We start from the raw sequence: 27,846 nt of genomic DNA, 5'->3' as shown, positions 1-27,846 counted from the left end.
CTTTTATTCGGCGTAGAACAGAGGGGTGAAATAGTGGATGAGTTTAGATAATAGTGGATGAATTTAGATAATGATAATAAATGTTAACGAAACGCGTGATCTGGAACAAATTAGATTAAATGCATCTGAAGCTATTAAGAAAAAGCAGGAATATAATTTAAACTATTTCTTAAAAAAAGTGTGAGGGCAAAAGAATATGAAGTGGGAGAAAAAACTCATACCGAGGTTTAAAGGTCCTTACGTAATACATAATATTCTAGGAAATGATAGATATGTGGTGCGAGACGTAGAAAACTGTCAGTTGACTCAATTACCTTATGATGGTGTTGTTGAAGCTAATCAAATGAGAAAGTGGCTTGGAAATAATAGTAATGGTGTCGTTTCTGCTGAAGAATTAAATGAGTTATGAAATATTAGCTTTTATCGGATTGTTATCTCTATTATAATTAACTGTTTATATATAAGGAATTTTTAAAATATGTAAACAATTTTAAAATAATTATTTAAACGTAATTTAGTTCTTAAGATATATGACCGGGGACGGTCTTAAGTCATGTTGGCCGAGTTGTAAACCACAATATAGCATTGAGCATTATCAACTTTTAATTAACTATGTTTGTAATTTATGTGAGATATATGTTTTTATACTTTTCTCTAATATTCATTTTTTGATGTATAAAAAATATTCATTGAAAATATTTGGTAATTAGAAAAACAACTTTTAAATATTAAAAATAAAACATTAAATAAGCAAAGAAGAAAAAGCTTTTTAGTTTTTTAGCATCCAATATATTTTGCCAACTGTATACATAGAATACATCTAACAAATTTTTTGTTTTTTTTTTTTTTAAGTAATTCATAATTAACTAAACTTAATAAACTTGGTGGGCATGGATGGATTGCTCTTGTACTGCAAATATTTTTTTAAGAATTCATCAGTGTTGAAGATCTGTGATTGACTTTCTTTTCAGGCGCGTGAAATTAGTTGGCCTTGCTGACAGGGCTAGAATGAATGGGTTAAGGTGAGTTAGAAGCCAATAATGTGTGTGTTATTTTTTTAACATAAGTCCTATAAATCCTGGTACTTGAATGGCTGTTTTCGGTTCGTCGTGAAACGAGTTGTAACACCGTGGACCGCCCAGTATAACATGACCTGACCCATAGAAAAATATACTTTGGTAAACATTGCAGTGCTTATATACTTATATTCATATAACTTTTAATAATTTCTTGAATAAACAGTTATTAAACTGTTAATTGTATAACAAATATATCTGCCTTACAGTTTACAATCGGTTTGGTTCTGCTCGACAGGATGCAATCTAAACAAAATTAAATCGGATTCAACAGACGGTAACATTAATTTAAATTATTAATAATCTAAAGTAGTACAATTATTTAATAAATTTAATTAAATAGCTCCTACATGTAATACTTGTGCGCAGCAAATGAGAGAATATTCTAAGTTACGAGTTACTGAAAATTATCGACTCTTGCGCATACTGCCAGCTAGCTGCCTTGAAACTCCTAGAGTTGTAAATAAGATTTTTCGCGCACTTACCGTGTATGTCAGAGGTAAGTGAAATACGTTCATTAGATACAATCGTAAACAAGCGCTTTCATTTTACAGAACACGTGCACGATTGCGAACTGCGGCTTGGTAATAAGTACCTTATAACAGGCTACTACGATTATACACGCTCCGTCCAACAATTTCAAGCATGGAACATAATAATACAATAAATAGCACATTTGCTATGGAGTTACGTGAGATAACCGATAATGACTTAGATGCATTGCTGCATTTCGATAGTCCTCCGTTGACGGTGCGCTACTCTGAACAGCAGCGTATGGATGAAGATAATGATGGGCACACAAATTGCAGCCTTAGCCTATTACAATTCAATAGAGAGCCATTGCCATCACAAATGAGTGCACACGTTGCTGATGTATGTAATTTTCCCGATGATTTGGATTTCACTTTGAATTTTTCACAAAACATATCACAGCCATCTGTGTCTATAAAATCATTGTATACCGACAGTGTGCATTTGGTAGATAATACTTCTGCAATTAATGAAGTATTAAATGAGGGTGCTACCAACAATGACGAAAATGTATGTGCTAGCACTAGCATTAGTACAGATTTAGGAAATACTGGTGGTGCGTTAACAATTAAGACGCCTTCTTGTCGTTCGCCAGATTCTCTTGACGAGATCATCAAAAAAGAACTGCTTGATCAAAGTGTCATTGAAGACTTTTGCAATGATGTTGAATTTACTGCTTTTGAGAATTTTAATTTGGATCAAGCGCCAATCGGAAATGTATCATGCGCAAAAGGGTCAAACTTAAAGCGAAACGTAAGCATCAATTCAATCCGCGTTTCCAAGCCGAATCCATTTGAAGGTGGCCACATTAAGCAGCTTTTGCTTTATTATATTTCGTATTTTATTTATAGTCAAGTGAATTTCTTCAAAAAAATCAATGTGCAGCCAATATGAATACGGCTTTAATACTATAATTTGTACATATCGTTGATACTAGTTTATATTTGTTGGATTTTGTATTTACTGTATGTTTTCGTTAAAATAATTTCAGTGCCAAACTCAAATATGTATTGCGAAATGCGATCCGACTAAACAAATTTACGCCTCGTGTCCCGAACAAATTCACATCGGGAAAAGTCCATCTTTGCCCAGCACCATTACAGGAGGCGGAAATAATCAAATGAGTTTGCCAAGTACTCCATCAAACATACAAATCAATGCCATAGACTATACGATCCACACGGAGCACCATTCATCATTAGATAAAAGTCGGCGAAATTCAGTTCATCTGAAGAATGCCTGTACCAGTGCGCTTATAAATTCAATAGACTACAATTCTACTGCCGACTCCACTATGGTGCCAGCTTCTGTAAAGCAATTATATACCCTTGTACACGAGCAATACTCTGATTTTGCCTTTGTTTATGCGCTAAGCGCACAATTGTGTCAGGAACGTGTACCAATGGATTGTTATGTAAATTTAAAAATGGGCCTACTTCTTAGTCTAGCATCGATAAGTGTGAGTACATAAATAATACTGTTTTTGTTATATGATAATAAATTTTTAATTTGCAGTTGCATCCCGATCGTCCACCAGTGCCAATAATGGCATTTGGTAGTGACACTTATATGGCAAATTTTCTACTTACAAATATAGGACAATTGGCAGAACGTTTTGCTGGGCCAGGGGAAGATGTAAAGCCACCATCAAACAATAATTATCTTAATTGTAAATGGCTTGAAGCTGATCCCATCGTGTTAGCAAAAGGAGGCGTATATTTTGTTGGCGATTGGTCTCGTTTGAAGTTAGCGCGCGCTGATAATCTTTTTCGTATTGTCGAATGCTCAAAAGTGCCGATTGAACGCTCAACAATAACATACCAGTTAGAGACAGCAATTTGGTCACATTGGCGTTCATGTAAAGGCGATGCCAAAGATCAACAGACTTTCAACAAAGTGGTTAAGTAAGTGTGAAATCACATATTTATGTATATGATTAAACCCTCTCAACATAATTTGGTTTCATATTTGCTAACAGAATTTTTGGCATACTCATTTGTATGGACGATGACGAGAAGCACGAAGTGCTTTTAGATTATATTTTAGAGCAATCATCAGTGAATGTGTTCGAGTCGACCATCGATCATTTGTCAATAAGTAGTGATGATATGCGTAGCTTTTTAAAAACAATTTCAAAGCGTACCGTAGATTTGACGCCGGAAGCATTACAGTTGTTGCAAAAGTATTTTGTAAACACACGCTTTACCCGCCCTGGTAAGTCATATATTTACTAATTGTGCGTTGTCTGTAGTAATTGAAGCATAATTAATTAGACAAAATTAAAATCATATCATATACACCACCGTTCTTTTCATAGAATGCCTTACTAAACAAGCTTTTGTTGTATTAAAGCAATTTGCTGAATCCTTTGCGAAACTTTGCTTTCGTCATGAAGTATTAGTTTGTGACGCCGTTGCCGCCGTTTTCATGTGCGAACGTTTTATTAGCAGTACTTACGGTGTAACTGAAAATTCACCGCCCGCATTTGAATCACACAATAGTGTAAGTTCCGTGGATGACTATATGTTAAAATTTCAAGATTGGTTGAATTCCTATATCAGAAAATATCACGATAAATAAGTACGCCAATGCTACAATGGAAAAAAATTTTTTTCTGGGATGAGTGGAGCGGAATAACAATTCCAAAAAGCTGTTTCAGCTAAGTTATCAAAACATGAGTGATTAATTTCTAAGAAAAATACTCTATTATAGTATTATGTTTTTTATTTTGTAAAATTAAAATGTATATAAATAGGATATATGTGCTACATAGAGATATGTAAGTGTTTATTAATTTTTAAGTATCAATAAATACTTTCATGTTTTTATCGTGGCTGAGTGGAAGATCACCATATATCGGCTGTCAATTCAATAACTAGCTGCCTTAGACAACTTTTAAAGAACGCCCTATCCCGGAATTTCTTTCAGAAAAGTGCTACATTAATGTAAAATCATAATTTTGTTGATATATATATGGTATTTTTGATATAAATTCTAAGAAGCGAGTCCTTAAGTGCGATCTCATGTAAAGCGTTCTTTCCACGAATTCGTTTTCTTTGAACTGGCAGCCGATATCGTGTATGTTGAACTGAGCTGTCGATAAGTAAATTTTCTATAAAATTTCTGGCTCATTCAAGTGTATGAGGAATATTTACGTCCATTTATAAAATATCTTATATTTAGGCTGATTTTTAAATGTCTGATTTAGTTCAGTTATTCGAAAATTAATTTAAAAAGGGAAAGATAAAGCAAATGAATTATTAATTGCAAATCAGCAAAAAGGCACACATAGGTAGAAACATATCAATATTGAGCTAGTTAAAGCAGTTACACAATATGTTATGATACAAATATGTGGTATTACTAGTGCTTTTCAATTCCTTGTTGACCAATTTTTTCTTTCGTACAAATGTTGAGCAAATTTATTTTAAGTTGATTAATATTAGCGCTTAAAACTATCTTATATATTTCATTTTAAACTATATCTCTGCATTACATTAGAAATGTAAACTGGTATCGTTTTGTAAAAAAGCATACATACATATAAACTCAATTCAATTTAGAGTTTCACTTTGGTCCTATTCAAGAGTTTCTTTCATTTAATGTTAATAGCTCTTGCCTCTATTATTACGATAGTTATGTATTTTACAAAATGCTTATTGTAGTTAGATCTAATGCTTATCATATAATAAGTATAATTTTAATTTAATAGTCTAAATTTCCTTGAGCTCCGGTAATAATAGCATCAATCCAAATTCTAGCTGCCGCATCGGATGCCGCTTGTAAATGGTAGCTACGTTTTTTCGTCTTAACAATAAATGTGCAATGTGGGCGGCCACTCTTCGAGGCATTTAAATGGTCTAAATACACTTCATCGATTGTCTAGAATATAAAAAAATATTTCAAATATTAACTAGCTTGCTTGCTTTGAAAAATTTGCCCAATTTCGACTTTTGAATTGCACTGTACAATAGAATAGGTCGCTAAAGGAAAAAAAGAAAAAATAAATGTAAGGCGCGATAACCTCCGAAGAGATCTAAGGCCGAGCTTCTCTTCCAATCTGCGTCGTGCTCCTCTTGATTTTCCCTACAAATGTAGGTCCCATGTTTTATACCGACTCCGAACGGCAGTTTTCACTGAGAGCTTTTCATGGCAGAAATACACTCGGGGCGCTTGCCAAACACTGCCGAGGGGCGACGCAGCTTAGAAAAATTTTCTTCTAATTGAAAAACCTTATTTCTACAATTTTGATGTTGCTTTGTCCGGGCTGTGAACCCAGGGCATACGATGTGGTAGGCGGAGCACTCTACCATCACACCACGGTGGCCGCAAAAAGAAAGTTGTTTCTAAATTAGAAGCTTATTTTGAGGTGGTTTCGGAAATGCTTTAAAAAAATTGTTTATCCTTCCAAATATAGCCGAAACTGTTATTTTTATTATAACTTGGCTATTCGACATTCGATTTTTGATATTAATACATCATTACCTTGGATTTTGGATATCTGCATATTTGCTTTTAATGTCCTTTCGAACTATGAAGTCGTTTTCACTTGATTAGGTCAGCTATTGGGTTTTATCCCCCCTAAATTATCCTTTTAGTTTTACGAGACGAAAGTATTTCCAAATTCATGACATTTTTGCTTTTAAATCTCTAAGTCAATAAACAACGAAATTATGGCACTTTTAAAGTTATTTATAGCTACTGACGACTACAGTATACAGCAGACCCAACTCTTTCAGGCGGAAGTTATAGTGAAGAAAGCAGCAGACATTTTGGAGGAAGCTGCTTTAGCTGCAGTCGCGTCAATATATATATTGATAGCCAGGCGACGATTAAGGCAATAACCTCACACTGTACTTGATCAAAAAGTGTCCTCGAATGTAAAGAAGCATTGGAAAAACTTCGCTCAAGCCGGACCATACATCTGTATTGCGTTCCCGGTTGTTGTTGTTGTAGCGATAAGGACACGCCCCGAAGGCCTAGGGGAGTGTTATGGTCCTTTGCCGGATGCAGATCCGATACGTTTCGGTACCAAGCCCGACCATCTCGGGAACGATTTGTTTTTGTTATAGCGATAAGGTTGCTCCCGGAGTGTTATCGATGTGATGGTCCTTTGTAGGATAGCTGAGGTTGACAATTGGGTTTGGAAAAGCTATATATTGCGCTGGCAACCTGAAGGGTTGCGCTACACAGCCCCTTGAATCTGGTATTTTAGTCGCCTACCACGGGTATATTCTGACCCCCTAACCCGCTGGGGTGGAACGATTTGTTATGACCACATGTGACCTTCTAGGCCATACCGCCCTTCCACCCCTAGATCCATGAGGAGCTCGGGGTCGCCAGAGCCTCGGCTGTTAATGAAACAGGATTCGCCACGGATAGGTGAGGTTGACAATTGGGTTTGGAGGAGCTATATATTGCGCTGGCAACCTGAAAGGGTTGCGCTACACAACCCCTTGAATCTATTTGGTATTTTAGTCGCCTCTTATGACAGACATACCTACCGGGGGTATATTCCAACCTCTTAAATTGCTTCTAAATTGGGTTCCCGGTCATAAAGGGCGATGAGTTGGCCAAGGAGGATGCAGCACTCACTGAATCGACGGTAAACATCCCATAACGTTTTGGAGAAATCAAAAGGAGACAGGAGTTGCATATGATCCATCAAGCAGGAAAGCCGTGGACAGAAGCACGGGGCTGCAAAGTTTCTAAGATCATGTGCAAAACTTACGATATTAAACTCACAAAGTGGCTCATATCTGTGAAGAGAATGCTTAATCACGATGGGCATACTAACTGGGTGCCTTCTGGCATCACATGCTTATAAGCAAGGCCGCGTCCGTAGCAGCAGATGTAGGAAGTGCGAGCTGCAGAAAGAAACGGTTGACAACGTTCGTGTCTTGCGCTTGCCAGGTCTCGAGGCAGCAATTAAGCAAGGTCCTAGAAAACTTCTAGTATTTGCCAAGAGCACGGATTTATTTTATAACATAAGTTCTGGCATCTGTTTGGGGTTCTTACATTTGGTCATCAAATAAATTCTGGTAACACTATGGCATTCAGTCTATGTGAGGTCTTATTGACCGGCAGGTTCAACCTTTACCTATAGCTACTAATAACCCTGACTCCTATTATATTACATGCTATTCAATAAATGCGTATACAAAAAACATATGCATTGACAATTTTTTCAGATATACTCTTACGTATAAGGCTAATTTGTAGCATCGATAAGGCCAAAAAATTACTTAAGAAAGCTAGTAAGTGATATTCAACATAAAATAGTTGGAATAAATATTCACGCCGTGAAGTGGTGGAATCGTGCTCCACCTACCACACCGAAGGTCCTGGGTTCAAGTCCCGGACAAAGTAACTTTAAAAATTGTTTCAATAAGGACACATTTTTCTAAGTAGGGTCGTCCATTGGCAGTGGTTTGGCCAAGATTTTTTTTCAATCTTGATCCGAATCAAGTCCTTTGTTGTTGTTGTAGCGATAAGGACACTCCCCGAAGGCCTTGGTGAGTGTTATCGATGTTGATGGTTCTTTGCCGATCGGGTACATTCCGGTAACAAGCACTATTAAGGTACTAGCCCGACGATCTCGGGAACGATTTGGTATGACCACATGAAACCTTCTAGGCCATCCCTCCCTCTCCACCCCAAGTTCCATGAGGAGCTGGGGGCCGCCAGAGCCTCGTCTGTTAGTGAAACAGGATTCGCCGCGGATAGGTGAGGTTGACAATTGGGTTTAGAGAAGCTATATATTGCGCTGGCAACCTGAAAGGGTTGCGCTACACAGCCCCTTGAATCTGGTATTTTAGTCGCCTCTTACGACAGGCAAGTGAATAAGTGAAAACGACTTCATAGCTCGAAAGTACATTAAAAGCAAAAATGCAGATTACCAAGGCCAAAATAATGATGTATCAATTTCATAAATCGGATATCAAATAGCCAAGTTACAATAAAAAAAAAACTATTTCGGCTGTATATCGAAGGGCCAAAAAAAAATATTAAAAAAAAAAAATTTCAAACCCTCAGCATATGCTTTAATTTTTTGTTTTTGTATGAGAACCAACCCCGTCTACACCTGACTGGGAATTGGATTAAACCAATTGCTATAAAGAGATTCATTCATAAGCAAAAGTAATTTTCCGGTTTTCGAAGTTTGCCTCCAAATCAAAGATATTGGCTTTTGAAGTTCGGATTTGAACCCATCTTTACATATATTTTTTTTATCTATTGTGTCGAAGTCTGTTTTTTTCTTATTTGAACTGTATACATTTTTGTCTTTTCAAGTTTATATAACAGTGCTTATAAGAGTTGAAAACGCAGATTTTCTAAAAAACTAAAAGCGATAAATTACACAGCTTCACAAAAAAAATGTTGGTGGAGCGGGATTTAGCGCACCAAAATGTATGGTAGTACATGTATCGCATTATCAGATCTGCCAAATTTTTTTTTTAGCTGTGTAATTTATCGTTTTTTTTTTTGAAAATTTGCTTTTTGGCCTGTTTGAAAAAAGAAAGATTGTACAGCTTAAAGAAGAAAAGAAGGCAGACCACGCCTTTACATTAATTCTCAAATTTCGAATCTACGAAATCAGCTGTTTTGCCAAACGACATTTTATTTCGCATTTCTGTTTTTGTTTAAGATATTTAAGACTTTAATAATAATATTAACAATTTGCATTATTGCGTTTTTGGTAGTGAACGAAATGAGTGATGAATTGCAGTTACAGCAACATCAACGCAGTAGTAGACGAAGGCTGTCCGTTGTGGCCTTGAAGCAAGGCGAATTCAGTACCAGGTGTTGTTATCCCAACAGTCGATTGCTTCTTCTTGATTATTTTCAATACAACGCCTTGTACTACAACATGTCAGTTAATCGGAATCAATGAAAATTTTCTTTTGACTTGACACTCATTTGCACGGCGAATTGGTTGAATTCGCTTTGCCACCACCTCGTATGGATTCGCCTTGCCTTGAAGTGGCCGTCTTTAATTCAGCAATACATTTTGCTGGTGGCCCTGTGGTGCTCAGATTTCCACCAAGATCTATTTAAGATTCCTTTTTCTTCTTAAAATTTATTACCAGCTCTATCTGTTGATTTGAACTTTGCGACGTAAAATATAAAGTGTTATAATATTAATGTATTTTAGTATATGTGTTGTTATCCCATCAGCTGATTGCTTCTTGATAATTTTCAAGCAACGCCTTGGTTCAGCAATAAGTCAGTTAATTGAAATCAATGCACATTTCTTTTTGACTTGACATTTTTCTGCCTCTAACGGGAGTCCAAGGAAACTTGCTGTTTCAACAGGGGTGGACCATAAGGAAAGGGGTGTTAGAGGCGTTGGTTCCACATTACATTTAAAGAGATGGTTGGTGTCATGTGGGGACACATTGCAAGCGGGGCATACATTTTGTATGCCGGGGTTGATTCTGGATAGGTAAGAGTTTAACCTGTTACAGTATCCAGAACGAAGTTGAGCAAGAGTGACACGCGTTTCCCTGGGGAGTATGCGTTCCTCTTCCGCGAGTTTTGGATACTTTTCTTTGAGTACTGGATTCACCGGGCAATTCCCGGCATAAAGGTCCGACGCCTGTTTGTGGAGTTCACCAAGGACCTGCTTGTATTTTTTCGCTTCATACGGCTGGGTTATCAGGTGCCGTATTTCCTCAAAATGCTTACGGAGATGACTCCTTAAGCCCCTAAGCGGTGCTGGCTCATCAATCTGTTGGGATGCTCAAGTTTCTGGGTATTCAACAGGAACTGTTTGGTCAGCATCTCATTTCTCTCCCTGATGGGGAGTATTCTCGCCTCATTATGCAGATGGTGTTCTGGGGACATAAGAAGACAGCCCGTGGCGATTCTGAGAGCAGTATTTTGGCAGGCCTGTAGCTTCTTCCAGTGGATAATTTTTAGGCTTGGCGACCATATGGGTGACGCGTAGCACGTAATCGGCTGGCTAATTGCTTTGTATGTAGTCATGAGCGTTTCTTTATCTTTTCCCCAAGTACTGCCAGCGAGGGATTTGAGGATTTTGTTACGGCTCTGAATTCTCGGAACACTTCTATCTTAACCGGTTATTTCCTATTTTAGGGCAGAATAATTTTTAGTTCAGAATAAGATGAATGGGAGAGCAGAAAAAACTAGAAATGAATTTTTGTTCAGAGTTGAGCTGAAAATATATTAGAATGGGTCCAATTACGAACTAAGGACGACAATTTCTGTGTAAACGGTAAATCCCTAAAAAATTAGTCTCGTTCAATATCCTGCCCATGATGCAATAAACCAGACAGGGGAAGTCAATATTACAAAATTGAGTCGCATTTGACAATACTCCTCCTCCATAAATTAAAGTGTTGCTTTTTGACTTGCTTTCAATATTGCTCATAGCCAGCAATGCTTTTTTAACCTTGAAAACGTAATGAACAACATGAAATTCTTCCAGCCTTATGCTTAAACCTGACAGGCGTTATTCCGAATTTTTCTATCCATCCTGTCTCACCCTCTTCTTTTTCTTTTTTTCTTCCCCTCTGTTGTTGTTGTTGTTGTAGCAATGTTTCGCCCCACCTAATAGCTGCGACCGATCACAAATTGTCATCAATATCTCATAACAGGAGTCCAAGGAAACTTGCTGATTCGACAGGGGTGGTCCATAATGAAAGGGGTGTTAGAGACGTTGGTTCCACATTACAATTAAAGAGATGGTTGGTGTCATGTGGTGACACATTGCAAGCGGGGCATACATTTTGTATGTCGGGGTTGATTCTGGATATGTAAGAGTTTAACCTGTTACAGTATCCAGAACGAAGTTGAGCCAGAGTGACTCGCGTTTCCCTGGGGAGTATGCGTTCCTCTTCCGCGAGTTTTGGGTACTGTTCCCTGAGTACTGGATTCACCGGGCAATTCCCGGCATAAAGGTACGACACCTGTTTGTGGAGTTTACCAAGGACCTGCTGGTGTTTTTTTGCTTCATCGGCTGAGTTCTCAGGTGCCGTATTTCCTTAAAATGCTTACGGAGATAACTCCTTAAGTCCTTAGGCGGTGTTGGCTCATCAATCAGATGTCTTTGGTATGTCCGGGTTTCTGGGTATTCAACAGGAACTGTTTGGTTAGCATCTCATTTATCTCCCTGATGGGGAGTATTCTCGCCTTATTATGTAGATGGTGTTCTGGGGACATAAGAAGACAGCCCGTGGCGGTTCTGAGCGCAGTATTTTGGCAGGCCTGTAGCTTCTTCCAGGGGGTATTTTTTAGGCTTGGCGACCATATAGGGGACGCGTAGCACGCAAACGGCTGGCCAATTGCTTTGTATGTGGTAATGAGCGTTTCTTTGTCTTTTCCCCAAGTACTGCCAGCAAGGGATTTGAGGATTACGGCTCTGGATTTTCGGAACAATTGCGGCTGCGTGCTCACCAAAATGTAGATCCTGATCAAACGTCACACCCAAGATTTTGGGGTGTAGGACAGTCGGTAGCGTAGTGCCATCGACGTGGATGTTCAAAATGGTCGACATTTGGGACGTCCAAGTTGTAAATAAGGTCGCGGATGATTAAGTCGGTGATAATGTCAGGTTTCGCGAGGCGAAAAAACTGGAGAGATCAGAGAGGTAGCCGTTTATTCTTTTGCAAAGCTCATCGATCTGTGGGCCCGGGCCTGTGGCCATTATTGTGCAGTCATCGGCGTAAGAAACGACAGTAACTCCTTCCGGTGGCGAAGGTAGTTTTGATATGTAAAAATTAAACAAAAGTGGGGATAGGACACCACCCTGTGGAACCCCTCGTTTAATTTTTCTTGGCTTTGATGTTTCTGAATTGCACCGATGCCTGCCGACCACCCAGATAATTTGCGGTCCACGTTTTAAGACATGGGGGAAGGGAAGACCCTTCCAAGTCTTGCAGTAACGTGCCACGGTTGACCGTATCAGAAGCTTTTGATAGGTCTAGCGCTACGAGTACTGTTCTATGGTGTGGCTTCTGATTTAAATCACAATTCATCTGGGTGCTAATGGCATTTAGCGCGGTGGTGGTGCTATGGAGTTTTCTAAAGCCATGCTGATGAAAGGCTAGCTGCAAATTTGCTTTGAAGTAGGGGAGCAAAATGGCTTCAAGCGTCTTGGCTACTGGCGATAGGAGAGATATCGGGCAATAAGACTCTCCTATGTTAGCTGGTTTCCCAAGCTTTAGTAGCGGGACCACCTTGGCCATTTTCCATTTTTCGGGTATGACAAAGGTGGAAAGAGACAGGTTGAAGACATGTGCTAAGTATTTGAAACCCTCTTTCCCTAGGCTTTTAAGCATCGGCATGGCTATGCCGTCTGGGCCCACTGCTTGGATGGTTTAGCATGACCGATGGCATCCTCAACCTCTTTGGCGGTGATTGGTGACGCACTGAACGCTGTTTACGTGCGTGTCTGTTGGCCCTCCGTCTATTTGTGTCGACCGTAGAATGCACTATATATTGTCGGCAGAAAGCGCTTGCGCATTTTTTCGCATCCTACAGCACTTTGTCGCCAAAGGCGATGGAAACTTTGTCATTGTGCCTAGACGGATTCGATAGGGACTTTACAGTGGACCAAAGTTTACCTACACCGGCAGAGAGGTTACAACCGCTTTCTTCCCCTCTGCTTGTTTCCAGTTTTTATTAATCTACTGTAAATTTTCCCCTTTTCGTGTTTCTCTCACACTTAGGGCTTCATTCTGTATTGCGAACGATAGCTCAGACGAACGATTCGCCTCAAAACTATTTCGTTTAGCAATGATATTCCCTATCCTTTTCGTTCGTCTTTATGTTTCTTACTATATGTCGAAACAGGAAAGCGAAAGCAATTGTCAAATGATATGTTACCATCGTTTTACATAGTGCAAATACACTTGCGATTCGTCTCTGAGGCGAAACGAACGTTCGTTTCGAAATAGAGAATGAGGCCCTGATCTTCGTTTCGTTTAACTATTACTCTTAATCTTATTCTAATGTCGAACGTTCGTTTCGAAATAGAAAATGAGGCCCTAATCTTCGTTTCGTTTAACTATTACTCTTAATCTTGTTCTAATGTATTTTTACTCTCCCTGTTTACCTCTTATTCCTAGTTTTCCTCAACTCATTAGCCATATTCTTTTATTTACTCCAACTCTCCTTCTCTTTTTAACTTTACTTTTCCAACTTCCTTTACATTTCCTTTCCAGATTCGATTTCGTTTTCCTTTTTCCAATACGTTGGTTTTTTTGAGTTGGGTTTTTTTCGCACAATTTAGTAAAAAAGCATGATGCAATTACGTGACTGACGTTGGCAGCTTCTCTTTCTAATACGCCATCTTGAACTCCCACTCTGAAACTCGATATGCCTCTTTGCGAAACTAATTTTTCATTCAGAGGAAAAATTGTAGTAAAAACCATACAAATTTATTTTCCTGGAAAAGTATGAAACGGCATCACTTTTTTTCTCCAACTCTATTTTGTGTTGACATTTCTAAATAAATGTATTGTTTATTCAACAAAATTATTTAAATTTGCCAAATTTTCGGCGTTAAATGATGGTAAGATGTTTTATAATATATATAATACTGATATATATTATTTTAAATAAGTTCTTATAACTTTATTTATAGGTTTTGTTGGTGGCGTTGCAAGAAACCAGACGCAAAGCTGAATGCAACTGACTTGATTGACATCGATCCAAAATTGGCTTTCCAAAGAGGTAAAGAGCTGTGGGATTACCTAAGTAAGGATGAGCCAGAAAAGCAAACACGCTCTGTGAGTTTGGAACAACTTATAGTCGTCTTGATGGTCGAATCGAAGCGAAAATAGTTACAGTCTCTAGCACCCCATCCATTACTTCATCGTCAACGGCAGAACGACGAAGACGTGAATCGCAAAAAAATTAATGTTCCTGCCCCGCATATAAATGGTGTCTACTGAGAAATATAATTCTTATATAACAACCATCGAGTTTTATTTTTATCATATCACTTAATATTGTGACGAATACTAGCAACACTAAGGGGTACTATCATCTCTAAGCCGATACTAAGCAGTGACTCGTACGCACATCAACAAATCAATCATTATGTCTGCCCATATGCCCATGCGAGCAGCGGAGAAGAGGCGCACAAACACATGCATATATCTTATCTGAGATGCTCACAAAAGAAGGCAATAATTTGTGCGAGTATCACTCACATATACACGCGCATATGAGAAGCTATAAACGTAGTTATAATTGGTAATTTTATAGCTGATAGCTAACTAGTAAATTCTAGAATGGAAAAGCCTAGAAGTATGCAACGAGGAAACCAGACAGTATAAAAGGCAGCAACAGTAGAGGCACGACAATCAGTTTGATTTAAGACGCTATCTGGCGAGCAATAGAAGTGTTATTTTGAAAGTAATCTAATATAGGCCATTTTGCATTATTGAATAGTGGAGTTATTTATTCAACAGTTTAGTGATTCGAACGTTAGTAGAAGGTTGCAAATAAGAGGACTTGCACTAAATTCGTTACAATGTATTTGGAAACGTTGCTAACCACTTGCAAATGAGCTATGTTGTTTTTGTTCCAAAATTAAGTAAAACTAATTATACTATTTGTAAACCGAGGGGCACATAAACGTAAACACGACGTGCGGCCCATTACCAGACGGTATAGCCATGCCAATGCTGACGCACCTTGGTGATGAGGGAGTAAGCCATGCGGCACACATTTTCATTTCATCGTTGAAGTCCATCGTCATTTCCGAACAGTAGAAAACGGCAAGGATACTTCCACTTTTAAAGCCTGGGAAACCAGGTAACGAAGGTGAGTTGTATCGACCGAAATCACTCCTTTTGCTAGTAGGGGAACATAAATTACGGACTGAACCAGGAAAAACCCCATCATAGGACGGTGCTCGTGGAACTCGACCTGCCGAAAGTTTTTGACACAGTCAACTACGGCACGCTACTCTAAGACATAGAAGGTGCACCCCTTCCTCCTTGTCTAAAAAGATGGACCTCAAAATATCTCAATGGTCGGCAAGCATCGGATCAATTTAGGAACGAAGCTTCAAAGTCTAGTATAATTAAACAGGGGGTGCCAGTGGGTGGTTTCCATCTACGATTCTGTTTTACTGATTTCTACATATCAAAGCTCCCTTCCACACCAGAAGGAGTTACCATTATTTCCTACGCCGGCGACTGCACGATAATGCTAGCAGGGCCTGGCCCTCCAAAAAACGAGTTAAGTTATAGACTAAATCGCTATATCCCCTGTATTTTTGATTTCTTCGCCTCGCGCGACCTGGCACTATCACAGACCATATCCAGGGTCGCTCTGTTTAGGACGTGGAAGGAACAGATGACGCAAATATTGGACTTCACGTCGATGGAGTTACGTTATCGAATGTCAGTCACCTAAAGATCTTAGGGGTTACGTTCGATAACAACATCACCTTTAAGTCACATGTCATCCGAAATTGTATCCAAAGTACAATGCCGCAACAAAATTCTCAAGTTGCTTACCAGCAGTATTTGGCGAAAAGATAAAGGAACGTTGCTAGCCACTTGCAAAGCAATTGGCCGGCCGCTCAACTGCTACGCGGCATCAGTTTGGTTGCCTAGTCTTAAAAACACACTGGAAAAGGCTGCAGGCCTGCTGAAATGCTGCAACGGGATGTCGTCACGGGATGTCTTCTTATGACCCCTGACAGCATTATATAGTAAGGCAAAAGATCTCAAAAGAGCATAATGAAATGCTGAAGGGACAGTTTTTGCTTAGTCACAAACCAGGAAACTCTACCAAACAACTGCTTGATCTAGCCTCGCCTCCAAGGGGGTTAAGGAAACATCTCCATAAGATGAGATCAGGCACCTACATACCAAGGAGCCCTAAGCAAAATCCATACAGAATCAGTAAACGCTTTTCTTGGGTCGCGGTCGGTGAACCACGTTATCAATATACACTATCTTATCCTTGCAGAGAAAGAAAGCATACCACCAAGGGAGACCCGAAGCTCTCTTTGTCTTTGGGCCTCTGCCCACAGTTGGGCTATAAGCATATTGGTTGGAGGATAAGCATACCCCTTCTCGAAACAAAAATTGGCATAATCAAATGTTGGCGGGACCTATATTATTTTTTTTTGGAAATGTTTTTTGTTTTGGCAGAAATACACTCGAATCGCTTATCAAACCATTGTCGAAGGATGACGCCGTTAAGTAAAAATACTAAACATTTGTTTCTAAAGTACTTTGAACTGGATACCAAAAATTTCGTTATAGTAAAAACACACATTACCTATTTACCGCGGCAGTCGCTTTGGCCTATATTCACTTCTTTAATAAACAAATTACAAACTATTAGTTTCGTGCTTTGCTAAAAAAAGTACTAGATTTAATACTATTTCACAAAAGGGCCCTTTCTTTTCTTCCCTCTTTCTCTTATCCTTCGTTTAATATGGGAATTTCCAAAATGAGCTGTCACTACATATACCACCTTGTTGTTATTACATCATGGTAAAAAAGTATCTAATTAGCAGAGCTGTAAAAAGATTGAATCAATTGAGTGTGCATTCTCTCAGCATTCTTTTATAAATTTGTGATTTTTTGGTTGCATATTATAAATCTCCATTCCTGAATGGCTTAAAATACTTTAATTCAAAGCTAAAGTATGTGCGTTATTGAATGGTAATATATAATTCAATATAGAGTGTGAATGTAGGTACCGTTCTTTAATGAATGTAAATTTGAAATGAATGCACACTTTTTCCATTCAGTACTAAATACTTTTTCCTCAGCGTTATTTTTTTGTATACTTTCCCCTGCAAAAATCGTGTGACCAAAAACGCACACAGCCACACGAATTTTTGACAGGGGTGACGATTTGGAATGAAAAATTCTCCAAATGAAATAGCATGTTGACAAATTTAGCTTTTCCACAATGTATCGTGCTCTCTCGCACCTATTATTTTTATAGGGATAGCAGAATACGTAATTTTTGCGTGCAAAAAAATCCGCCATTTCTAATTCAGCAGAGACAGCAAAACATTTGGTGGTGGAAAATTTTTTCAATTTTCAGAGTTTTAAGTGTAATATCTCCGGAAAGATTTAAACTTAAGAGGGAGTTCTCCAGATCACAAATATATATATTTTAAAGTGCGCAAACTTATAACTTAAAAGTTATTTGGTGTTAAAGTTTGCAAATTTCTATACAAATTTTATATGTGTATACGTATATATATGTGGCAGAGCACAGCTTTGTAATGTCAGCAATAAAATATATATATATATATATATATGTGCATGTTGCTACAAAAGCGCGATTGATTTAATAAAAACATTTATAATAAGTAAAAACAATGCAAAAATGAAATGTGAAATATACAAAAATGCAATTTAAGTTTATCGTTGCTAATTTATATAGATATGTATGTGGATTAAGGTTTTGAAAGATGTGTAAATTGTAATTTAAAGTGCTATAGAAATTTGCTAAATTTGCAAACTTTAACAACAAATAACTTTTAAATTATAAGTTTGCGCACTTTAAAATATATATATTTGTGATCGGGAGAACTCTTTCATTTGATACCAAGTTTTACCCCGAACTCGGGGGGTGCTATTCTAAAATTTTCCCAGTCTTTAAAATACAATGATTTTTGCTGTTTATTTCGACAAACATTTTTGATTTGATTTTTGTGCTCATCGAAAGAATTCACAATTATATAGCACCATGCCACGAATTATGATAAAAGGTGGTGTGTGGAGAAACACTGAGGTAAGCATTTGACGCGACTGGTTACTCTTGGCCGTTTATTAACTAAATTGATAACTTTCAGGATGAAATCCTCAAAGCAGCTGTAATGAAATATGGCAAAAACCAGTGGTCACGTATTGCATCACTGCTGCACCGCAAATCTGCCAAGCAATGTAAGGCACGCTGGTACGAATGGCTTGATCCTAGCATAAAGAAGACAGAATGGTCACGGGAGGAGGATGAAAAGGTTTTTATTTTGCCAAATTAATGCCAACACAATGGCGTACAATTGCGCCGATTATTTCAGAGGGTTAACTGGCACCAATTGTTCACACCAAATTGTTAGGTACACGATTCGCCACGGGTAGGTGAGGTTGGCAATCACAACCCCTTGAATCATTTTGGTCGGCAGGGATGCCGCGGATATATTCTTGGCACTTGTTATTGATGGCTTTTATGATGCCACCAACACAACCTGGACAGACGCCAATGCTCAGTCAACCACCCAAGCCGGGTCAACCCCCAATACCCGGACACGTCCCTACGTCCCAGTTATAATGTATGCTAATACAACTAATAATTTACAAATTTGCTGATTATTATTTTTGTGTTATTTTCTTTAGCAACCACCTGCACCTGTTACTGGTAAATATCAACAGCCGCAACAGTATGATCAAGCCCAACGCTGTTTAGATCCCGATCAGATACCAAATCCGATGAGCGTTATCATTGAAAATCAAAAAAACGCTGGTGGTGCTTTTATTACTAATGAACAGGGTTTACTACCACCATTGGTGACCACAAAATATGTGGTAGAAGATCAGGGTAACTCCTCGCCACATTACCTTAGGTATCGATAATCGAAATTAATGTTTTGTTTGGCAATTACATTGATCTTTCTTCTTTGCAGGTCGTCTTTGTATTGCATACCTGCAACAGCTGATTTCTTAAAAACAACAGCTTTGTCCAGTACACTTGCCGTCTCACCAATGGCACGCACGGTTGAGGGTGAATATGAGCCACCCATTGTAAATTTTGGTGAATTGGGTGCAATTAGATGTAATCGTTGCAAGGCTCATATGCAACTTGTAGATGCTGATCGTCATTTCCAATGTCTAATGTGTAAAGTAACAACAGATGGTAAAAAAAAAAAATCTTTCACTTTTACTTGTGTTCATTGATCAATATTTTTTCTCAACAGTGTCAACTGCATATTTCCAACATTTGGGCCACACCGGACAGCGTGTCGATAAATATGAACGTCCTGAACTTGTATTGGGTACATGAGTATTTGTGTAAAAAATGTTTGGGTACCGATAGCTCTCAAGGTAAACATCAAGTCATATCCAACATAAATGCCTCGCATTCAATTGTGGACGCTGTACGCACTACATTGGGTTCACGTAGTATGGACAAGCATATTGTTGATTCCAGTGGTAAGGCCACAATTTCAAATGATGGGGCAACAATTATGAAACTATTAGATATTGTGCATCCAGCCGTAAAACTCTAATCGACATCGCCAAATCTCAAGATGCTGAGGTAAGTTTTTTGTTATATTAGAATGTGTAGAATAAAAATGTTTCTCTTATCAGGTCGGCGACGGCACCACTTCAGTAGTACTTTAAGCAGGTGAAATTTTAAAACAAGTTAAACCAAATTTTGAGGAAGGCGTGCATGCACGTATCATCATTAAAGCTATACGTAAAGCATTATAATTATGCATGACCAAAATATGACATGGCTGTACATGTCGAAGCGCCAATCAAAGGAACACCAAAGTGCTTTATTGGAAAAATGCTCTGCCACAGCAATGTCCTCCAATGTCCAAGAGTATCAGAAAATTGTTAATGCTGAATGGCGTCTCCTGTACAATAAACTAGGTAAGTAAGGCGCCAATGTTGTGTTTTCTAAACTACCAATTGCTGATGTTGGTACACAGTATTTTGCAGATCGTGAAATGTTCTTTTGGTGTACCAGAAGAAGATTTGAAACGTACAATGAAAGCTTGTGGTGGTGCTGTTATGACTGAAGCTAATGATATTAATTCAAGTGATTTGGGTCAATGTGATTACTTTGAAGAACGTCAAGTTGGTGGTGAACATTTCAACATTTTCCAAGGTTTGATAGTGGGTTTGACATTAATTTCATTTTTATAGTTTATAATTATTTAAAGGTTGCGTTAATGATAGAACATATACATTGATTTTACGTAGCGGTGCCGAACAATTTTTGGAAGAAACTGAGCTTCGTTACATGATGCTATAATGATTGTGCGGCGTACAATTAAACATGATTCTGTTGTTGCTGGTAAGTCAAAATACAAATTGAAAAAAAATGTATAATCTTAAATTGTTAAGTAATATTATGAAAAGATTGTGTCCAACTCCGGAAGAAAAAACTATAAAATTTGTGTCAGTGAAATGATAATTATTGCTTTTGGTTGTAGTTTTGAGGCATCGTCTTCGAGTGCCTTCTGGTCATATATGCCGTTTCTTTTGCCAACTACCTGTAAGGCGTTAAACTGATCAGTAACGTCGCCGTGGCCTCGTTCAGTGTAATGTGTAATGGCGACCCCAAGTTCCTCGTGTAAATAGGGGGTGGGGCGGGATGGCTTAGGAGGTTTAAAGTGATGATATTAATCGTTCCCGAGATGGTTGTTGTTGTTATAGCAGTGCGTCGCCCCACCTAATAGCCGCGACCGATCACAAATTGTCATCAATATCCTCTAACGGGAGTCCAAGGAAACTTGCCGTTTCAACAGGGGTGGACCATAAGGAAAGGGGTGTTAGAGGCGTTGGTTCCACATTACAATTAAAGAGATGGTTGGTGTCATGTGGGGACACATTGCAAGCGGGGCATACATTTTGTATGTCGGGGTTGATTCTGGATAGGTAAGAGTTTAACCTGTTACAGTATTCAGAACGGAGTTGAGCTAGAGTGACTCGCTTTTCCCTGGGGAGTATGCGGTCCTCTTCCGCAAGTTTTGGGTACTGTTCTTTGAGTACTTCACCGGGCAATTCCTAGCATAAAGGTACGACGCCTGTTTGTGGAGTTCACTGAGGACCTGCTTGTTTTTTTGCTTCATACGGCTGAGTTCTCAGGTGTCGTATTTCCTCATAATGCTTACAGAGATTACTCTTTAAGGTCCTAAGTGGTGTTGGATCAACAATCAGATGTCTGTTAGGATGCCCAGGTTTCTGGGTATTCTACAGAAACTGTTTGGTTAGCATTTCATTTCTTTCCCTTATTGGGAGTTTTCTCGCTTCATTGTGCAGGTGGTGTTCCGAGGACATAAGAAGGCAGCCCGTAGCGGTTTTGGGGGCAGCATTTTGGCAGGCCTGTATTTTCTTCCAGTGAGTAACCTTTAGGCTTGGCGACCATATCGGAGACGCGTACCATGCAAACGTCTATTTATATTTACCCCAAGTACTGCCGATTTATCGAATTATATTAAATGTTTGTTACAGCTCTGGGTAATGTCATATGGTCGACATTTGGCGCGGCCATGTTTTAAATAAGGTCACCAATGATTTGGTTGGTGACAATATCAGGTTTCGCGAGGCGACAAAACTGGAGAGATTGGGGAGATAGCTGTTTTTTTTTTTTTTTTTATTACAAAGCTCATCGATGTAGGAAACAATAGCATAGTCGTAGAAGCAATAGGACTACTTGTGGTAAAGGTAGCTATTGATATGTAGAAGTTAAGCAGAAGTTTGAATATGAGTTTTTTAAGTTATTGCAAAAAAAGCGTTGAGGATTTTTATTATCTTACCAGGTACCTTCGTACATGTTTCTAAGAATGAAGAATAAAACCTATTCAAACTCAATTTTGACCAGGACAAAGCCGCTGAGACTTCGCTATACTTTAACATACAATACGTTACCCCATTTTAGCACAACTATCATTTTTTGATTTTATTAAATTTTATAAAATGTTCTTCATCTACAGTTCCATTTCGGTATTGGATGGTAAATATGTGGAAGAAATCTATGCGCGTAAATCGCAACATATTATCTTGTTCGAGCGTTTCTTCAATAGCTCTCTAGTGGTGATAGTGACAGCAGAGAAACCCAACTGTTTACAAATGTTACACTTCAAAAAGAATCAAAATATCTGCCATTGCGTCTACGGCTCAAATACCCACACTATATAAATGAATCGAACGCACTTAATTGTCTGCCTAACGGATAGTATACACATTCATCAAATCGAAAATATTGCACCAAACGAACTGGGTCTGAATACTGAAACAGTACACATATTCAAAATCGATGAGAAGGCCGTGATGATGGTATAGGGTGAGTTATTGACCAACATACGAAAACCACTTTAACCCATCTATATATATATGCATTACAGCTAAAGCTTTACAAACAGCAAAAATTGCTGGCGCCAAGCAATTGGAAAAGGCAGTGAAGCATTCATCACACTGTACGGATGGTGTAAAGTTAGAAACTGCTGTTGTAACAGCTGCCACCGACACAACGGTCATCTCTACTTCGCCGAGTAACGGCTCGTCCGACTATCTATCGAAGACAGTATAATCATATCTTTTGCCAACACAGGTTAGCGATGTGCTTGCACAGGAAAATATTTCAATTGGAAAACAAAAACCAATTAAGAGAGTTTATTTATTATTAAAGTATTTACTTTTCTTTATATCAACAGTATTAATTTAAGTTGCAATATCACGTACATATATAATAAGGGATGTGATACGATTGCTGTCGGAATTAGATTTGAAACCAATCAATACTCCTGCTAAGGGTTGTAGAATTATTGCTTGAATAATTAGATTTAGAACAATAATAAGTCTGACTTAATTACAAGTCGTACATTTTTAAATTCATCAATTACGACAGCAATCGGATTCTACGACACCTTTGAATATTCTTGATCTGAAAAAAGAGTAAACCTAATCTGAATTTCTACTAAGCTTTAAGTTGTAGATTATTCAAATAATTGTTGTTTTTTCTAAAGCTTAAAATTATTTTCTGCTCGCTTAGAAAAGATTTCAATTGGAAAACAAAAACCAATTAAGAGAGTTTATGTTATTATTAAAGTACTTACTTTTCTTTATATCAATTGCATTAATTTAAGTTGCAATATCACGTACATATATAATAAGGGATGTGATACGATTGCTGTCGGAATTAGATTTGAAACCAATCAATACTCCTGCTATGTGTTGCAGAATTATTGCTTGAATGATTAGATTTAGAACAATAATAAGTCTGACTCAATTACTAGTCGTACATTTTTAAGTTCATCAATTACGACAGCAATCTGATCCACGACACCTTTGAATATTCTTGATCTGAATTTCTACTAAGCTTTAGGTTGTATATTATTCAAATAATTGGAGTTTTTTCTAAAGCTTAATATTATTTTTTTGCTCGCTTAGAAGAGATTGGAAAACAAAAACCAATTAAGCGAGTTTATTTATTATTAAAGTTCTTCTGTTTTATATGAACTGGATTAATATAAGTTCCAATTTCATGTACATATATAATAATATTGAAAATAATAAATATTGAAAATTCAATTTTTTGGTTCATATTTTATTCATAATGCTGCTCCAGGTAAAGTAAATCTGCAGGTAAAATTCACGTTATATGGCGGTTATATAAATGGTAAAACCGCAGTAAAATTGATTGTCAAATGGCTCGAAAATGTAGAGTGAAATGACGGAAAAATGACCGCCATTTGACGAGCATTGTGACGTGTGTGAGCAGCACAGTGCTATGCTCACATCCTATAAGTGGGAGCGGAATGCACGATCACATTAATAGGAACGAAACGGAAAATTTGGTCACAAAAGTTCATCACGCCCATGCAAACGTGACTATGAATATAACCGCTGCAGAAAGTCACAATGACCGTAAAATGACTAGTAAAATGACGTGGAGCGTTTTTGCAGGGTCATTGCCATCAGATATGTTAAATCAATTTAGTAGTTGGGTGCAAAAAAGGCGTAAAATTGGTCAATAGGAAAATAGCCCCTTCTTATTATTCAAATAGTTTAATATTTAAGAATTCATGAGCTTAACACCGGCTTATAATTATTGAATATCAAGATATAGTCGAATTTGGCTGAAACTTCGCAAAGACGATCTATTGCTTTCTTGCTATATGTCAGAATGTTACTACTTATTTTGCTATTGTTGTAAAATGGATTTTGTAAATGAACACATTGTGCATTGACCAAATAGAGTAAATTGTGGATATTTTTTGTCGATAATATAACAAAAACAGATTCTTGAGTTTAAGTCATTTAAATACATCAAAGTGCATAGGTCCATCGGCGATTTCGTTGGAGCTTCCTAATTCCGAGAATTTCGATAAACATACATATGTCTATTTCCATGGCATCGTCCTACGGCGATTCAGGCTTTTCCTATTCACCTTCCCCGTTGCCCTTCACCTGTGCCACAAAAAAAAAAGTTCCATTTGGAGAAACTCTTCAGAGGGTATTGACTGGCTCCATCGGACTACAGTTTTTTTACAGCTGATATTTTAACAGTGTTTGACGGAATATAGATATAGGACCCGAGTGGTTGAAAATATTCTCTTTGGCTATTAGCACGGCATTGGTAAAAGATTGAAATTGTTTTGGTTGAATTCTATCTTACTTGAGTAGATTTGTATTCAAAGTTAATTTCCTTACTATCAAAAAAGCTACAACTACCTATAGAGCCCTCTTTAAATGACTAATTACAAACTATTGTGTTTAGAAGAATATTTTTCTTAGAAAATAGGATATTGCTATTGCAATTTGCAAACTCACAAACCAGTATAGATACAGCATTTGACCATATACCGCTAGGAAGAATATATGGAGGAACTTAAGAGCTTTTATAATGTATTGCCTTTTCTTCAATTGTTTAATCACCAATTGCGGACGTGCAAATGTAGGCTAGTACTCTTTAATGCAAGCCTTTTTTATGGCACATTGGTAACACTTATTTAGAATGATGACAATTTTCGGAACAGAGATGTTGAACTATTTGTAATTTGCTTTTTTTATTAAATTTTTAGGAAAATTTCAATATGAAAACTTTTCCAGTTAACTTCTTCGTACTTTATTGTCATTTAAATATGGAAAAAACTGGCCATCACGGACAGTAATTAAATTTTTGTGTTGATATTTTGAAGTGGCTTTAATTAAATGCAATCATGTGATATTTGAACGGGTTTTGTGCATGTACGACATTTTTCATATGCCCCTATTACCGTTTACAACTCAACTCTGGTTGGGTTGAAATTTCGCAATTTGGTATTACAAATTACAACTCAACCTGTCAAAAATTTGTCGGTTGGGTTGTCTAGTCTAACAACATTTTGTGGCATTACCGTTTACAACCTTGTGTTGATGTAGTTGTCAAAGACGTCAAAATCTTACAACTGATCACTAGCAGTTGTCTCATACAATTTTGCAGTTTTTTTGATAAAATGTAACGTTTTACAAGACGGTTCACCACCTAATTTTTAACAAAAATTTTCAAAGTTGGTATCAAAAGACACGTTTCGACCTCCGATTTAAGAATTCGAAAACAAAAATTTAAAAATCAATTTCTAATAAAATCTAATTTCATGTGGTTGTTGTACTTAGCCAGATTTTTTGTACACACTAATGCAGAAAGGCGTTGGACCCACCCATGGTTATATTTACAAATCGCGGCCAAAGCAGAAAGATGATCTGTGCAAAAAAAAAAACTGTGGAACAGGCTTCATATTTCGGACACTCCCGAGTCATTTTGTCGGTTTTTGTAAATATTTTTCGACAGAAATAAAATTTTTAATTTCCGCTTTCGAATTCTAAAAACGGAGATCGAAACGCGTCTTTTGATACCACCTTTGATAAGAGTTAGATGGTGCACGGGCTCATAAAACGCTACCAAAAAAAAAAAAGCGGGTAGTTAAACCTTTTTTAATCAAACAATAATCAACAATTTTGTACACATTTATACAAAAAAACAAAGCTTAAACGAAGGATTACATTGAATAAATTTTTACTTTATGGAGCGCCATTCCGAAGTTGGACGGGGCTGGCCGAAGTTCGGATGCAGCCAAAATAGGTGAAATTATGCGAACGTGAGTCCCATTGAAACTAATCACTACTCCTGGGAATCCTGTTTTCGAGTAAATACAATTTTTGCTGTTTTAATCCACTTCGCACAAATATGCTCCTCAATAATATCTAAAACCAGTCCAACACCAAAATCATTTCCACAGCATATTTGATAGCTACCGTCAGCAAGGAATCGGAGTGTGGCGCATAATTTTAAAATACCAACGCGTATGCGGAAAAGGTCCTTAATTTTGTTTAGTAATGAGCAAAATGCTTCCTTTCAAATCTGCAAAATAACTTCAGAAAAAGCTCATCATTTGTCACTTAAACATTTTCTTACTTGGTGCATGTTAGTTCCAAGGGATTGGAATGATCACGCGAATGTTTTCCGTATTCGCGACATGTCAATCACCAACATTTTCGCCATTATAAACGATATTTCATATAATATCCGTTTTGCTTTTAATAACAAAATCACTTTTGCAAATGCTTAAATTTCCGCCACAAATTGATCAGCTGTTCATTTATCTGTCTGTCTGCTTTATATATAACCTTTCTCATTCTCAGTGCTATTTCAACTGTTTTTTCTTTGTAATTTACAAACATATCTTTACCATTTCTATATTCTTATACTAGTCTATTTTCACCTTTCTATAAAAAATTACTTGCATTTTCAAAAACTGTGAGGTAAAAAGCGAATCCGAACGTTTTGTCTCTTGCTGGCTTTGCGATGGGCTCGCCCATGGAAAGTGCGCGGGACTGACGACTAGAGTTGTTGACACTGTCAATGATGGGGAGGAGTACGTTGGTCATGCATTAAATGCAGATCAACTGAGGTTGACCTATTTAAACTGTTTAGACAAACACGAAATGCGTTTTCTGAAATTGCTAAAGAGTTTTCCATAATCACGGAAAAGTTCAATCAATACAATAGCTTGTTCAAATCCTTCAAGTGTTTGGATGAGTTACCGGATTGTTTAAATAGAAAAAAAGACAACCGCGATAATAAACAAAAACACTCTGAAGACTCACCTAACGCTTTGAATCTCAATCCTGCTCAGTACATTAATCTTCCGCAAGTGGAGCTCATAGACTTGGCTTCCCCTAATCCGCAAGCTGTGGTTCCATCCACTTCTAAGGCCGCGGAAAAAACCTTGGAGTCTCAAACTGTAACTTCTGAAACTGTAACTTCTCAATCTGTGATTTCTTATTCAGAAGCACCGGCTAAGAAGCTGGTTGTAGTCCCGCTCAAAAAATCGATTTTTGTATCTCGCTTTGACAAAGACACTTCCGCTGAGGATATCAAGTCTTATGTCACTTCGAAAATTAAGGCTGACGGCATGACTTTAAGAAAATTTAAATTTAATTACGAAAGAAACATTTCTTCATTTAGAATTGATGTTTACTTAAAAGATTTTGATAAACTTTTGGACAGCGCA

General features: G+C 37.6%; 3 protein-coding genes across 17 annotated transcripts in view; 2 read left to right on the top strand and 1 right to left on the bottom strand.

Annotated features, from left to right (window-relative positions):
• Window positions 1–852: 852 nt before the first annotated feature.
• Window positions 853–27,846, bottom strand: part of LOC137251463 (pleckstrin homology-like domain family B member 1) — a 229,946-nt gene continuing 202,952 nt past the window's right edge. For 3 of the 4 annotated variants that reach the window (XM_067786084.1, XM_067786083.1, XM_067786085.1), the window contains exon 10: window positions 4,290–5,489. In XM_067786084.1, the coding sequence (XP_067642185.1) occupies window positions 5,313–5,489 (177 nt within the window). In that variant the 3' untranslated portion in view covers window positions 4,290–5,312. Of the gene's footprint in view, window positions 4,199–4,289; window positions 5,490–27,846 lie in introns of those variants that run through there. The other variant, XM_067786086.1, reaches the window with a different exon arrangement.
• On the top strand, window positions 1,435–5,165 carry mei-218 (meiotic 218). Of its 4 annotated transcripts, none has more exons than XM_067786087.1 (6): window positions 1,435–1,575; window positions 1,631–2,360; window positions 2,599–3,066; window positions 3,123–3,511; window positions 3,586–3,821; window positions 3,925–5,165. In XM_067786087.1, exons 2-6 carry the CDS (start codon window positions 1,722–1,724, stop codon window positions 4,185–4,187), a joined length of 1,995 nt encoding a protein of 664 aa, XP_067642188.1. In that variant the 5' UTR covers window positions 1,435–1,575; window positions 1,631–1,721; the 3' UTR covers window positions 4,188–5,165. The 4 variants fall into 4 exon arrangements, with proteins under 4 accessions (XP_067642188.1, XP_067642192.1, XP_067642190.1 ...); XM_067786091.1 differs by having other exon boundaries at window positions 3,960–4,095; XM_067786089.1 differs by having other exon boundaries at window positions 3,881–3,989.
• Window positions 17,588–23,881, top strand: LOC137251466 (protein transport protein Sec24C-like). 9 transcript variants are annotated; one of them, XM_067786094.1, is made up of 11 exons: window positions 17,588–17,667; window positions 18,215–18,353; window positions 18,415–18,891; window positions 18,956–19,182; window positions 19,243–19,472; window positions 19,534–19,874; window positions 19,928–20,215; window positions 20,275–20,453; window positions 20,509–20,642; window positions 22,285–22,634; window positions 22,696–23,881. In XM_067786094.1, the coding sequence occupies exons 4-6, from the start codon at window positions 19,049–19,051 to the stop codon at window positions 19,617–19,619; spliced, it is 450 nt and encodes a 149-aa protein (XP_067642195.1). In that variant the 5' UTR covers window positions 17,588–17,667; window positions 18,215–18,353; window positions 18,415–18,891; window positions 18,956–19,048; the 3' UTR covers window positions 19,620–19,874; window positions 19,928–20,215; window positions 20,275–20,453; window positions 20,509–20,642; window positions 22,285–22,634; window positions 22,696–23,881. The 9 variants fall into 9 exon arrangements, 7 of the variants coding, with proteins under 7 accessions (XP_067642195.1, XP_067642198.1, XP_067642196.1 ...); XM_067786097.1 differs by having other exon boundaries at window positions 17,589–17,665; window positions 18,288–18,353; XM_067786095.1 differs by having other exon boundaries at window positions 17,598–17,734.

The sequence above is a fragment of the Eurosta solidaginis genome, chromosome 4, assembly GCF_040869045.1.
Source record: "Eurosta solidaginis isolate ZX-2024a chromosome 4, ASM4086904v1, whole genome shotgun sequence".
NCBI lineage: Eukaryota > Metazoa > Arthropoda > Insecta > Diptera > Tephritidae > Eurosta > Eurosta solidaginis.
The sequence above is the reverse complement of the archived record's forward strand: the minus strand, read 5'-3'. Positions and strand labels throughout refer to the sequence as shown.